Genomic DNA, 15,580 nt, shown 5'->3' on the forward strand with positions numbered 1-15,580 from the left:
GCTCCAGCTAAGGGGAGCTGGCTCCTTTCGCTGTCCTCAGGGCAGAGCCGCTCTGAGGACTCCGGCATGGAGGGGCTTACGGCGAGGATGCTCGTGGTCCAAGGGGAACCTCTTGAGCGGGCTGCGGGAACCCAGGTGAGGACCCCAGCACTGGCCAGGACCGAAGCGGATTCACGGATGGGTTTATTTGTTAAGGTTCTCTGCACTGCTCCTGCAACTCAAAGCCCCGCCCGCACCCCCGCCCCGGGGCGCTGAGCTCAGCCTCCGCCCCGCCCACCTTTCCAGCACCCTCTGGGTATCTTCTGTTCACACCTGAGGAGCACCTGCTCGGGCTCTAGGGCTGTTGCGGTCCTTGGCAGCTGCCTCGCCTCCCATTGGCTGGCTGCCTGTAGTCGGGTGCTCGCCACGGTCCAATCAGCTGAGCCCGCAGTGGTCAGACCCCGGAATTGCGGGGGTGGGGTGGGGTGGGGGCTGCTCAGTTGGCGGAGGTGTGTCTGCTGTGGGGCGGGGTGTTTGGGTGGGGGTACAGGGGCACCCCTTACAGGGGCTCAGGCAGGGCTCCCATTCTGGGCCTTGTCCTCTCCAACCCCCCTCTGGCTTCCAACCGGCTCATCGGGTTCCCCGGGGAATCCAACAACCCCACCCCCACCCCACTTTGTCCTCTGTAACTTTCTCACCTGATACGCATACATCATTATGATCCTTATCCTGCTGTGCGGTAATTAGTTTTTTACCTGTCTCCACCTGTCCTGGACTGCGAGTCTGCGGAGCAGGGGTGGGGATGGACCTTTGCATATGCATCTCCAGCCCCTGGGCTCAAAACAGGCGTGGCTGACCTCAGTTGTTAAAACAACAGCGGCAGTCATAACTTAACAGTAAACGCGCAGCACAAATCCACGTGTCACCTGGCTTATCTCGGGAATCCTCGAAGGAAGGTCATCACGCCCATTTTAGAGATGGAGAAAGCGAGGCGCAGAGACGCCAAGTGTGGTGCTCAGTTAGGAGGCTGTGGTACCCGACAGTGAGCGGGCACTGGTTTGGGGCTTGTGCTCCTCCCCGCTGCTCAGCGGCCCAGCCATGGGGGGTGGGGGCAGGTTACTTGGTCTCTCCAGGTCTTGTTTACTGTTACCCCTTCTGCAAAAGTGGGATAAGGAGATTCATCATATGAGCCGGTCATAGAAAAAAATCAGTGCTTTTCAGACTGTAAAACTCAACCCTGAGGTCGGCATTACTATCACAGAGGGGAAGAGGAGTTTTCCTGTTCTTTCAGCAATAAATTGGGCTTTGCCGACTTGACCTTTAAGTCCAGCTTGCTCAAAATCAGTCCACGATTTGGGCACATACCTGAAGGACAGCTCCGACATCTTGATTCACAGGCCACGGGATCGGAACTGAAAGGTGTGTGCCTTTCATCTGAGGTTCTAATCGCATCTGGGACCTTTACGTCATGTGTCTTAAAGAGATTAAAAAAACAGAAGTTTCTAGAAGACTTTATCGCACAGCAAGAGGTAAATGACATTAGTCCATCTCTTTATGGGAAGCGGCACAGGCCACGGTGGCAGTCATCGCCCAGTGTGGGCCTGGAGCTCCCCCAACATGCCCAGTCCAAACTGAGAAGCTCCAGGCCTGCAAAACTCACACTGATTTTTTTTTAAATATATATATGTTTAAAGGTTTATTTATTGGACAGAGAGAGATCACAAGTAGGCAGAGAGGCAGGCGGGGGGGGGGGGGGGGGGGGAAGCAGGCTCCCCGCTGAGCAGAGAGCCTGATGTGGGGCTCAATCTCAGGACTCTGAGATCATGACCTGAGCTGAAGGCAGAGACTTAACCCACTGAGCCCCCCCCACGTGCCCCACTCACACTGCTTTTTAAAGAGTTAATATGAGGACTGCCTGGGTAGCTCAGTCCTTGGGCATCTGCCTTTGGCTCAGGTCATGATCCCAGGGTCCTGGAATCGAGCCCCACATCAGGCTCCCTGCTCGGTGGGAAGCCTGCTTCTGCCTCTCCCACTCCCCCTGCTTATGTTCCCTCTCTCACTGTGTCTCTCTGTGTCAAATAAATAAATAAGATCTTTTAAAAAAAAGAAAAAAAGAAGACTAAATATGAAAAAAAGTAAAACCTCTTATTCATGATTTTAAAATATTAGCTACATGTTAAAATCATACTTGGGTTAAATAAAACAGATTATTAGCATAGGCTGAATAATATCCCACAGATACCAACTCCCAATTCCTGGGAGTACTGAGCATTAGCTTATAGGGAAAAGGGGCCTTTCTTTGCCATTGTGATGTGGTTGCTGATCCTGAGGTGGGGAGATTATCTGGGATTATCCAGGTAAACCCTAAATGCGCTGACATGTATCTTTATGAGTGAGAGGGCGAGGGGGACTTACAGACACCTGAAGAAGAAGAGGAAGCAGGGTCAAGGCGGAGGTGGGAGCTGTGTGGCCACAAGCCAAAGAATGCTGGCCTCACCAGGAGCCAAGGGGACAAGGAAAAGTCTCTCCCTGAGCGCTGTGACGTGGAGCACCACTCTGCTGGCTCCTTGGTTTCGGACTTGTGACCTCCCGAATTGTGAAAGACTGTATTTCTGTTCTTTTAAGTCACTGAGATTCTTGTAACTTTTTTTTTAAAAGATTTTTTTTTTTTTTAACTTATTTGAGACAGAGAGAGAGAGCACATGTGGGGAAGAGGGTCAGAGGGAGAGAGAGAAGCAGATTCCCTGCTGAGCAGGGAGCACGAGATCATGATCCCGAGCTGAAGGCAGATGCTTTACCGAGTGAGCCACCCAGGCGCCCCTGCAGATTGATTTCCAAATTGGCAGCATCAGCTGAATCAATCTTCAGTGTTTGGCTGAATTCTGTGAAAATCTGGAAGCCCTCTCTGGAGATCCCACCAGGAGCTACGTGTTCTATGGAGACAGAATCCGCCTAAAAACACAAGAAGGCACATGTGTGTGTCCTCGGGCTGCTGTCACAAATGACCACAGACTAGGTGACTGCAAACAACGAAATTGTATCCTCTGGCAGTCCTGGAGGCCAGAGATCTGCAAGCAAGGTGCCGGCTGGGTTGGTTCCTTCTGGAAGCTCTGAGGGCGAGATCCTCTTGGTGGCCGGTGGTCTTCCTGGCTCCCTTTTGGTGGCTGCGGGCGTGTGGCCACATAGTCTTTTCCTCGGTGTGTCTGAGTCTCCCTCCCCTTCCTCTTCTCGAGACACGGGTCGCTGGATTCAGAGTTCACTTTCAGCGGTGGTCTCATCTCGAGGCCCTCAACTTGAGCAGCTCGGCAAAAGTGCTTCATTTCAGGGCGCCTGGGTGGCTCAGTGGTTTGGGCCACTGCCTTTGGCTCAGGTCATGATCTCAGGGTCCTGGGATCGAGTCACGCATCGGGCTCTCTGCTCAGCAGGGAGCCTGCTTCCCTCTCTCTCTCTCTGCCTGCCTCTCCATCTACTTGTGATTTTTCTCTGTCAACTAAATAAATAAAAATCTTTAAAAAAAAAAAAAAAGTGCTTCATTTCAGGCATCAGCCTGACAGGCCGTGGGGCGCCCGGATGAAACATTATTTCTGGGTGTGCCCGGGAGGGTGTTTCCAGAGGAAATTAGCGTTTGAATCAGCAGACCCAGTTTGAAGGAGTCGGCCTTGGGGTGGGTGGGCATCGGCCGAAAAACGGACGGCAGAGCCGACGGCCTCTCTGTGCTGCTGGGACGTCTCTTCCCATCTTCGCCCGCCCTTGGACTGGGGTTCACGCCATCAGCTCCCCCAGGTTCTCGGGACCTGGACCCAGACTGAATGGCACCGCCACTGGCTTTCCTGCCTCTTCAGTTTGCTGACGGCAGAGCGTGTGGGGACTTCTCAGCCTCTATAATCGCACGATTATACGTATTGCCGTGATATGTGTTCTGTTTTTCTAAAGAACCCTGACTAACATGGGCCCTATTTCCAAGTAAGGCCACATTCACAGATACCGTGTGTGACGACTTGGGCAGATCTCTTTGGGAGGCACCATCTGGTACACCACAAGCCTGTAACCTGGGTCTTTGGTTGAGACTGGACTGCAGAGTGTCTCTGTCTCACAACCATGGGGTCCTGGGTTCAATCCCCACGCACCCGCCGTGACTTCTTTACTAGGGTGGCTTCCTCTCCCACGAAACTCGGGGATCCGCTCTGAAAACCGGAGGTAAGGGACTTAGCTGGAAGTGTTGGCATGAGAACACTTACCAGCTCTGTGACTGGGTGAGTTACGCAACTACTCCGTATCTCAGTTTTCTCATCTGGGAGGTGGGAAGAATCATATTACCTTCCTCAACCCGATGTTGAAGATTGTTATCATTTCCCAGGAACTTAGAGAATATTACACAAGTGTTTTCCTTCTTTCTTTCTTTAAGTATTCTCTCTCTCTCTTTTAAAGATTTTATTTATTTGAGAGAGAGAGAGAGAGGAAAACACAAGCAGGGGGTAGGGGCAGAAGCAAAGGGAGAAGCCCAGGACCCTGGGATCCTGACCTGAGCTGAAAGCAGATGCTTGGCTGACTGAGCCACCCAGGGGCCCCTCTTTCTTTTTTAAGTCATCTCTACCCACAGTGTGCGGCTTGAACCCATAACCCTGAGACTGAGAGTTATATGCTTCACCAACGAGCCATCCAGGCACCCCTGTACTAGTGTTGCTTTAAAAACAAAAAAAAAAAAAACAAATAAACAGGATGCCTGGGTGGTTCAGTCATTGGGCGTCTGCCTTCGGCTCAGGTCACGATCCCAGGGTCCTGGGATTGAGCCCAGCATCAGGCTCCCTGCTCAGCAGGAAGCCTGCTTCTCCCTCTCCCACTCCCCCACTTGTGTTCCCTCTCTCACTCTTTCTGTCAAATAAATAGATGACTCTTTAAAAAAACACCAAACAGTACTGCATGATGCCTGGGTCAGGGGAAGCTGCTGTTGTCCCTGTTGTTATATGATAAATGCTGTCATCTGTTATATTAGATATAGGTGACGAAAAGTTCTATCAAGCTCTGATGTTATCCTTCCTCTGGCTTTGAATCAGACATGCCTTTCTTACTCAGCTCATGTTGAATGACCCTGAGCTCAGAATCAGGGCCAGCCCGTGGAGTCACACCAGGTCCCCTGTGCTCCATTTAAGGCACCCACGGTCAGCAGCTTGAAACTCTCAATAACTATTGAACAAGGGGCTTTGCATTTTCATGTCGCACAGGGCCCTACAAATTATGTAGCCAGACCTGCTTGGTGTCACAGCCCATCCTGTGTGCTTGTGGCAATGAGGGGCCTCCAGTAAGGACAGGTGTCCCCCTCGGATCTGTGTTCCGTCAGTGGCACACACGGGGTACCTCCTAGAGGGACCTTTACAAATGCGGTCATGAGGGGCTGGGAAAACAGGGGATCCGAGAATGAGCTGATTGGGGTTTTGCCTGGAAGAGGAGATTTAGGGTCGGCCTGGGGGTGTCTTCCAATTTCTAAGGGCCATGGGGAGGAGAAAGGAACATGTGTGTCCCCTGTGACCCCAAAGGACAGATCCAGCTCAGCACCAGGAAGGCGTTGTGCACAAAAAGTTGTGCAAGAAGGAAACAGCTGGCTTGACTTCAAAATTTGGCTCTGCCTGGCGGGTGAGGAGCCCAGGCTCTGGCTGCAGATAGCTTCCTCTGCCCAGATCTGTGTCTTTGGGTGAAGTCATTCGTAGCCCCAAGCCCATTTCTCCGGATGCAGGTGAGGACACTAAAGATAAAACAAGGCAGGTTTATACAGAAAGCGCCTAAATGTGCCTACCTCCGTGATAGCTGCCTGCTTTGTCCTTGTTGTTATTGTTTTATTATTATTATTATTATTATTATTATTATCAGTAGTAGTAGTAGTAGTAGTAGCGGTAGTAGTAGTGGTAGTAGTAGTAGTTTTGGAAAGTAGTGAGTCCCCTGATTGGCAGGGCTCAAGTTGAGACGGGCCATCACAGAGTTGCAGAGATGTCCCCGGCATCAGAGCTAATGGAGGAAGGGCACACTTTGCCTCCTTAACCATTTCGGCCTCTGGCACATTTGGATGATTTGTTAAAAAACCCACAGTCATAAAGCACTGTCTTTGGGACGAAGGCCCCATGGATAGAGGGTGGCGCTTCTTGTGAAACTGAGGAACTTTGAGGTCTGGGAAGCTGCTGAAGAGTGGGAAGGGCTCCCATCTTTCCTGCATGGGAAAGCCCCTGGCCAGTTGTCCCCCGAGCCACCGCTGGTTGAACTCTGGTCCTGGGAATGCAGAGCTTCCCTCCAGGCCTCCTAGGAAATGAGATCCTGCTGTGTCTGAGAGCCGGACACCGGAAATGCCCAGGGGAAACGCAGGATGGGGTGGGGTGGGGGGCAAGGGCGCGTGTGCAGGGGTGGGGCTGGATGCTCCCACAGCCTGGGCCTGGGTGGCTCTTGGCGCTCCCCGACCCTGAGCCTCTGTGGAGAGCCCCCCTGAGAGGCCCGCAGCTTCTCTGGAAATGTCTTGGCAGGGCTTTGCGCTGAGACACACATTTGTCCTTTTCCCGGTCCCCCACGCACCTCTTCCGTCAGCTGCGTGCTGTTCCCAAAAAGCATCCAGGAAATGCTCCTGCCTGACCGCAGCTCTGCGCGCCTGGGGGTCCGGGAGCAGCAGCTGGGCTCCGTCAAGGGCCAGCGCGGGGCCAGAGTGTGGAAGAGCCCTCAAGGTGCTTCTCTCCGCTGAGCCCAGAGAAGAGGGTGGCCCCGGAATTCACAGCATTTCGGGCCCACGTTCAGGCGGCCCATCTTTCAACAAATATTTAGGAAGCACGTCTCTGTGCAGAAACCCCACTGGGCGCTCGCTGGGCACACAGGGGAGAGGAAGCTAGCGACCCAGTTTCTCTTTTCTTTTTCTTTTCCACATAAAAGTAAGCATTTTAAAGTGTCTGAGTTCCGTGGCACTGTGTCCATTTACACTGCCGTGTGACCATCAGCATCGTGTCCAGAACTTTCTCGTCTTCCCGAAAGAAAGCCCCAGCCCCATGGGCCTTAAACGGTCACTCGCCATCCCCCCTCCGCCTACAGCCTGGCAAGCACCGATTCGCATGGATTGGCCCATTCTGGACATTTCTTATAATAGAATCAAATGCTGTGTGGCCTTTTGTGGCTTAGCTTCTTAGCATCACCCGTGTCCTAGCATGTTTTGTACACCCGTCCTCCTGAGGGCAGAACAGTGTTCTCCTGGGTGACTCCCCGTCTTTCTTCACCTCTGGGCTTTCCAGCTGAGCAACCTTGCAATTCCTCACTCCTGGGAGGGGAAGAGCTCCCTGGGAGTTTCCTGCCTCCGGGAGGCGTACTGAGAGCAGAGTAACCCTACATTACCCATTAAAGTTTGCTGCCGAGTTCTTACCCCATACAGCCCCCCAGCTAGAACAGCACAGCCTCTGGGTCCACGCACAGTTGCGGGACCCGGGGCCAGTGCAATCGCCGACCTGGGCCTCAGGCTTCATACCTCTAAAATGGGTCTAAGAGTCTTATCTCCTTCGGGAGGTTTAAATCCACTAGCATGTGATTAAGCAAATGTTGGGTATGAGAACACTGACCAGCAATCCTGCAGCCAAATCACCCTGTCCGACTGATGTCACCATCCCTGAAGGCCATCTTGGCCAACACAGGAATGGGCTTAGGGGCCAGACTGGGCTTGAGAGCCCCGGGAAGCAGCCTGGCACGAAACCCCAAATCAGCCCGGCTCGCTGATGGGCAGCTTCTCGTGTTCACCATTTATCCTTATCAATAAATGTTAGTGGCTGTGTTTCTGCCCTGCCGGATGAACGTTTTTGCATTGCCAATGTGTAATGTAACTAAATTTAAAATCATATGGTCTTTTTAGACCTAACCAACTGGGCACCAGAGGCGGCTTATAGTGTCACAATGTCCCTGGCATTGGGCCACTGGGACTGCGAGGCAACCTATGGCAGTCAGGCACACATAGGCCTTTTACCTCGCTCTGTGTCCATCAGGAGAGGTGGCCAGGCTCCCCTGGGGCATTTCAGGGAGTAGGCATGTAGGAGTCAGGACGCAGAACCAAACTGGGGAGCTTTTTACTTCTCTTGGTCTAGATTCTTTTGGTGATAGAGAGAGGAATTCTTACCAAAGGAGCTTAATTCAAGTCAATACATTACAGTTGGATCTATATGTCAGGCATGGGACCAACAGCTTGTGGCTTATCAGCAAGCAAAACCGAGACCCCGGCGCTAGGAATCCAGATGTTAGACAGTAAGGATAATAAATAAATTGTATGGTGTGTCATCGAGTGAAATGACCGATGGAAAGAAAAGACAAAGCAGAGGCAGGGAAGTGGCATCAGAAGCGCCACGGGTGGGGACAGGCTGTGGAATGGATGAAGGTGGTCGAGGGGCTTGGAGGAGCCCATATCGGAGCCAAGACTTGAAGGTGAGTGTCGATGGGGGAGGGGGCGGGAATTCCAGGCAGAGGCACCAGCCAGCACGAAGGCCCAGAGAAAGGACAGTGCGTGGTGTGCATGATGGCCAGCAAGGACAGTGTGGCTAGGCTGACTGAGTGAGTGGAGAAGGAATCCGGAGAGAACCAGCTGGAGACCAGATGGGCTGGGGCCACGGGCCACTGTCCAAACTCTGGCTTTTACTCTGAGCGACACTGAGCCACTGCAGTTTGGAGCCAAGGACACGCATGATTTGACTGATGTTTTGTTTAAGCAAAGTAGGAAACTCCTAAACTCCCAGGCCCCGGGGTGACTCAGAGGTTCGGGCCTTGGGGCCTCGCTGCCTCCACAATACAGGGTCCCCCCACCGTGCAGGGAACGGACACGGTGGCGCGTGGCTTCAGGACACTGCAGTCCCGGGACTCAGCCCTACAGCCAACAGGGGTCTTTCCAGCGGGGGGCCTAATAGAAACTCCCAGGGAAGGTCTCTGATTGGCTCTGCTTGGACCAATCCCAGTGGCCCAATGCCAGGGACATTGTGATTGGCTTCCCTGGACCACGTGGCCACCCCATCCCGAGAAGAGGAGCTCCGGGACTGGCCACACCAGCTGGGGTCCAGTTCCCAAAAGGAAAGTTGCGAGTTTCCTGGAAGAAGGTGGGAAGGAGAGGTGAGCTGGCCGAGGAGAACAAGGGCCCATCGTTGAGTTGCTCTTCCTGGACTCCTCAGGGGGTCCGGCCTGGGGGGGTCGGGGGCAGGGGGATGTATGCCCCACGGGAAACCAGCACTAGTCTGTTTGCACCGCACCCCTGCCGCAGACCGCAGACCGCAGACCGCACCCCTGCCGCAGACCGCAGACCGCAGACCGCAGACCGCGTTGCACAAGCACGGCTTGTCGGGGGTGAGGATACGCGGTCGAGGCCGCCCTGACGCCTGCCATAGGGATCTGACTTCAGAGGTCACTGGAGCACAGTAACTTTATCACAGCCCTTCCCCGGGGACGCCCGGCTGGAGAAAGCCCCAGCCGCAGCCACCCAGGTCAGGAGCCGGTGGCCGAGGTGGGGCCGCTTCCTCCTCTCTCTTAAGCTCCTCTGAAGTCACAGACAATTAAACAGCCCCCAGAGCTGGTCTCTGATCCTCAGGAAATGCCAAGGAGGGTGAGCTGGAAGGAGCCACTTGGCGGCTCTCACGAAGCCGCTCCTCTTGGCTCTGGAATTGTACACTGTGACCAGAGAACTCCTGTGGGGTTTTTTGGGGGTTTTTGGATTATTGTTCTTTTTGTAACGCAGTAAAGTCACAAATTCTGAAGGTCCATCATGGCGAATTTTTACGTCTATATTCACCTGCATGACCGTCACCCAGGGGTGATATAAACACATTTCTGACCTCCCCCCCAGGAGGCCTCCTCCAGGGCGGCCTCTGGGCTTCTCTCACCTTCCCTGTCTATTTCACGTGAGCTTCCTGGCCAGGCCCAGACAAGCGCCGCATCCCCACCCAGTGCGTTGCACACACCGTCTCCAGTAGGGCCCACCCCTTGCAAGGGTAGGGGCACTTCTCTTACAGGCAAAGCTCTGAGAGAAGGATCACCCCCAGCAGCAGCAGCAGCACCAAAACAACAGCGGCAGCTTCCACTGGCTGCGGGAGGCTTTAGGAAAAATCTTTTTTTTTTTTTTTTTTTTAAAGATTTTATTTATTTATTTGACAGAGAGAGATCACAAGTAGACAGAGAGGCAGGCAGAGAGAGAGGAGAGGGAAGCAGGCTCCCTGCCGAGCAGAGAGCCCGATGCGGAAATTCTTGGCCGGAGATCAGAGAAGGGCCTATCCTCCTCCCTGCCAGGTCCTGGCTCAGCTGGTTCATTTCAGTGGACGATGAGGAAGATTCCTACCATGAAGTCATGCACGTCACTCGGAAGGGTTTCCCCACAAAGTCCCTCTTATTTTTGGCTCCAGCTAAGGGAGGATAGTAATCCACTCTTTGCCCACACTGGTTTTCCCAGCCTCTGCCTGTGAGGTGCCTGTCTGGTTTCAGAAGAACAAGCAGGACAGAGCACGCTGCCCGTCCAAGGAAGGGTGGGTCCCTAGGGTTCCCTCTTGGGGTGTCCATGGTCCACGATTTTGGGAGTGGTGTAACCCATATTCAAACATACAGGCAGAGATAAAACATAATTCAGGACACCCCATACTTTCTATGACCTGCTCCTGACCTATCATTTATCTTGTGGGGCTGGAACAACCCGGGCTGGCGGCCCCAAGTTTCAGAAACATGGGGGTAGGTTTACAAGCACATTTTTTTGTCCAGATAATGGAAGGCTTGGCACATAGCCAATGGATAAGCAATTCTTCCCCACCCCACTCCACACCCCCAACCCCCTGCCCCAGCCGCAAGGACAGGAGTTTCTAAGAGCCTCCCTCTTGGCAACCCAAACATTATCCCCATTTTGAGGAGGAGGAAGCTGAGGCTCCGAGGCTCATACAGAAGAGGGCTTACTCTGTGCCTGGTGCTTAATAATTAGACCCGACTCCCTCCAGTTCTCTCAACTGCTGTTCCGAGTTACTTATCAGCGGTGTGACCAAAAGTGTTCAGAGAAGGAACCTGCTTGCCTGAGACCCCACAGTGGGCATCACCAAGAGCTGGCTCTGGGATTCAGCGTCCGCTGAGTCTGGTTCCAGAGCCCCTGCCCAGTGTCTCTGCCCCCCCTGGCCAGTCCTCGGTCTCTGCTGCTTTAGGACCCACCCAGACTGATACTCCTGTCCCTCCGGGCAGGCCCAAGGGTGGAGAAGACACAGAAGACTGATTTCTCCCACCCACCCACCCGCCACCCCAGGGCACCTCCTTGCAAAGCAAGAAGTGCTGGCAAAAAAAAGGGACAAGATTTCATGCCTTTGTAGAGGTCCTGCCCTAAACCCAGGAAAGGGGGTGGGGAGGAGGCACAGCCAGGTGAGGATCTGAAGCAAGAGAGTCAAAGAATCTGAGAGCACAAACTGGTGATTTTTTTTTGAAAAGTTGATGGACCTTTTGGGAAGTTCTGTACATAATAAAACCATGTGCCTGGGAGTCTCCCAGAAAAGGACAGGCATTCTCTGTTTCATTGTGCTCTGCCTTACTGCACTTTGCAGATACTGTGGGGTTTTACGTTTTTTGTTTTGTTTTATTTATTTATTTATTTTTTAACAAATTAAAGGTTTGTGGCAACCTTTTGTTCCGCAAGTCTGTCGGCCCCACTTTACCAACAGCGTTTGCTTGCTTTGGGTCTCTGTGTCACATTTTGGTCATTCTCATGATATTTCAAAACTTTTCATTATTCTCATGTCTGTTACGGTGATCTCAGATCAGTGAGGATGACTCAGGGAGAGCTAGGATGATGGTTTGCATTTCGTAGCAATAACATGTTTTTAGGGGTGCCTGGGTGGCTCAGATGGTAGAGCTTCTGCCTTCGGCTTGGATCGTGATCCCCGGGTCCTGGGATCAAGCCCCATGTCAGACTTCCTGCTCAGAGGGGAGTCTGCTTCTCCCTCTCCCTCTGCCTCTCCCCCTGCTTGTGCTCTCTCTCTGTATCTCTCTCAGATGAATGAATAAATAAATAAATAAATCTTTAAAAAAAAAAAAAGCATTTTTTAAGGGCGCCTGTCTGGCTCAGTCGGTTAAGTGTCCTCCTTCAGCTCAGGTCATTGTCCTGGAGTCCTGGGATGGAACCCCAAATCTGGCTCTCTGCTCAGTGGGGAGTCTGGTTCTCCCTCTGTCCCTCGCCCTGCTCTCATGCTCTCTCTCACTCTCTATCAAATAAATAAATTAAATTAAATATTTAAAAATATTTTAAAAATTAGGGTACATATCCTCTTTTTTAGACACAACACTCTTGGGCACGTACCAGACTGCGGTACAGTGTAAACGTAACTTCCACCTGGACTGGGAAGTGAAAAAAAAATCCATTGGAGCCACTTCGTTGCGACGCTCACTTTCTTGCCGTGGTTGGGAACCGAACCTGCAACATCTCCAAGGCATGCCTGCCCAGAGAGGCTGCAGAACAGAACAGAAGGGTGCTCTCTAGCTTCCCGTGCTGGCTGTAACCATTCACCTCACCTTCCAAGGCTTAAAACAAGACCAATTTACTATCTGGGAGTTCTGCGGGCCAGCAGTCCAAAATCAATGTCAGTGGATGAAAAGTCAAGGTATCCCAAGGCTGCTTCCTTCTGGAAGTTTTAGGGGTGAATTTCTTTTCCAGCTTCCAGAGGACCCCTGCATCCTTTGGGTCCTAGCCCTCCTCCCCTTCGAAGCCAGCAGTATAACATCCCCTCTCCTCTCTGACCTCTGTTCCTGTCTCTCTTTCTTTCTTTCTTTCTTTCTTTTTTTAATTTTATTTATTTATTTGACAGAGAGAGAGATCACAAGTAGGCAGAGAGGCAGGCAGAGAGAGAGAGAGAGAAGGAAACAGGACCCCTGCCGAGCAGAGAGCCCGATGCGGGACTCGATCCCAGGACCCTGAGATCATGACCTGAGCCGAAGGCAGCGGCTTAACCCACTGAGCCACCCAGGCGCCCTGTTCCTGTCTTTCTTTTCTCCCTACTGCCTCTGTCTTAGGAGGACCCTTGTGATTGAACTGGATTCACCCAGATAATCCAGGATGATCTCCCCGTCTCAAGATTCTAACTTATTTTTTTAAGAATTTATTTATTTGAGAGAGAGAGAGAGAGCGCGAGAGAGCACGAAGGCGGAGTAAGGGGCTGAGGGAGAAGCAGACCCCCTGCTGAGCAGGGAGCCGATGCGGAACTCGATCCTAGGACTCCCAGATCACAACTGGAGCCAAAGGCAGACGCTTTACCCACTGAGCCACCCAGGTGTCCCTGAAGATCTTAATTCCGTCCGCAAAGTCCCTTTCGTATGGTAACATCATCCCAGGTCCTGAGGATCGGGGAACGGACATTTTTGAAGGGCCAGTATTCAACGTACTACAGAAAAGCAAAGTCACGTCAAGGGAGGTATGGCTGTGGTTCCTATGTCCAGGCTGAGAGTGGGGACAGATGGCGCAGTGCTCATGCCGACCACCCGCCCTGACTTGGGAAAGGGGCATAAATCAGCAACATCGACCGCCTGTGGCCAGGCGCCGAGCTTTGTCACACCCCCAGAAGGCGGGCACAGCCATAAACCCCCACTTCAGAGATGAGGAAACAGATTAGAACGCATTTAAAAGTTTGCCGGAGACGAGCATCTGGAGCGCCAGGCCGGACGAGGGACACCTCGCAGCGCTCTTCTCGCTTCGCCTCTCGCCGCGTCGGGGTGGGGGAAGCGGCGGGCTCGCTGGGCGTGGGCGGCTGCTGTGAGCGCAGACGGGCCGCGGGGCCGCCGCCGCTCTCTCCCGCTCCTCCGCGGCCGGACCCACAGCCGCGCGCCCGCGCTGCCGTCTTCCCCAGCGGTCCCGCCGGCCCTCCGGGATGCCTCCGCCTGTCCTGGCCCTGGTGAGTGGCCAGGCGCTCCCAGCTTTCCTGCTCTGCGGCACGCTGCTGGTCATCAAGATGTACGTGGTAGCTATCATCACGGGCCAAGTGCGACTTCGGAAGAAGGTATGCCGCCTGGGGACCCCGATCGCCACATCCCCACGTGCGCTTCTCACTGCCCGGCCGGAAAGGTGTGCGGCTGGGGCCCTTGGCCGAGGTGTTTCCCCGGCCGGAGTGTGGGGGCCCTGGGGGGGAGCTACCTAGGGGCCTCTCCCAGTCCTTTGGGATGGCAGGTCCTGCACCTTCCTGTCGTCTGTTTTAAGAGCATTTACTCACTTTCTGGGCCTCCAGGTGGGTTCTGGCTGTGAGCGCGCCGTGTCTACCGGGGCTTAGAGAGAAGCCGGTCCCGGAGGGCGGAGCCTGACAGCGTAAAGACTCTCTCCCAGCTGGCAGCTTCCCAGCACCGGAGATCTGATATTTGGGTATTTGGGTGGAGTGGGAACTAGCGACACAGGAGTCCGAGAAACCCTTAAGTGGAAATTCCCAATTCACTGGCAAGGGCGCTTCCAAAGCCTCTACAGCCTCCAGGGGCCCGGTCTCGGCCAGACGCCACTGGAATTTTTTTTTTTTTTTTTTTTTTTTTTTAAATTTTTTTTTTTAAGATTTTATTTGTTTATTTGACAGAGAGAGACAGAGAGGTCACAAGTAGGCAGAGAGGCAGGCAGAGAGAGAGAGAGAGAGGGAGAAGCAGGCTCCCCGCCAAGGAGAGAGCCCGATGCGGGGCTCGATCCCAGGACCCTGGGATCATGACCTGGGCCGAAGGCAGAGGCTTAACCCACTGAGCCACCCAGGTGCCCCGGAATTTTGTTTTTTAAACGGTTTTATCTATTTATCGGAGAGAGAGGGAGGGAGGGAGAGAGAATGAGTGGGGAAGGGGCCGAGGGAGTAGGCGAGGCCCATCCCCCGCTGAGCCAGCCCAGGGTTCTCGCGTCCCAGGACCCTAAGAGCACAACCCGAGCCAGTCAGATGCTCAACCAACTGAGCCACCCAGAGGCTCCTCCACTGTAATTTTCAAGGAGGAGTCCCCATCCCCCCGGAGTCCCCCCCTCCCCCCACTGATCCGAGTCCCAGAGCCAAAACAACAATGCAGAGGCTGAGGTTTGAGCCCTGGGGGGGCCGATGGGCGGGAGGGCCCATTCAGAGATCAACTCCGCTCTCTCATTGGACAGCTGGAGCCTGAGAAGTTTCAGGCCAAGCTGGCCTCTGTCCTGTTCTTCAGTAGAAGACTCGTTTCCAGAAACTGTGCCCCTTTGTCCCCCTTTGTTCAGTTTCAAGGCAAGGCAAGGCTGGCTCTGGCATTGCGTGGGGGGCAGGGTGGACACCCGGGCGCCGGGATCCTGCTGGGGACTCAGACCCAGCCCCTGGCACAGGTGCAGGCCGGCTTGCAGCCGAGCAGCTACGGGGTGAGATGACCTCCAGAGGCCCACAGACGGCCCCTGCCTTCCCCCTGCCTAGGTCCATCCTGGATGTGGGGTTCAGGCACCCGACGGGGACGGCTGCATTCACCCATTGAGTCCCCAAGTCCCTCCTTAGAGCTGAGAGCTCAATCTCCACCGCGACTGGTGGGGAGGAGGCAGGAGCGACTTTCACCTCGTTTTCCAGGCCAGGACCCTGGGTTGGGAGGAGACCTTCTCTGGGAAGGCCACAAAGCAGGGTTTGAAGGGGGGGGGGGGGGG

The 15,580-nt window shown here is 53.8% G+C and overlaps 1 protein-coding gene across 1 annotated transcript in view; it reads left to right on the top strand.

The window, feature by feature from the left end:
* Positions 1-13,102: 13,102 nt before the first annotated feature.
* PTGES (prostaglandin E synthase) overlaps positions 13,103-15,580 on the top strand; it is a 12,230-nt gene continuing 9,752 nt past the window's right edge. The window contains exon 1 of the mRNA XM_059412179.1: positions 13,103-13,970. Within this exon, the coding sequence (XP_059268162.1) occupies positions 13,842-13,970 (129 nt within the window). The 5' untranslated portion in view covers positions 13,103-13,841. The remainder of the gene's footprint in view (positions 13,971-15,580) is intronic.

The sequence above is a fragment of the Mustela nigripes genome, chromosome 9 (assembly GCF_022355385.1).
Source record: "Mustela nigripes isolate SB6536 chromosome 9, MUSNIG.SB6536, whole genome shotgun sequence".
Classification (NCBI taxonomy): Eukaryota; Metazoa; Chordata; class Mammalia; order Carnivora; family Mustelidae; genus Mustela; species Mustela nigripes.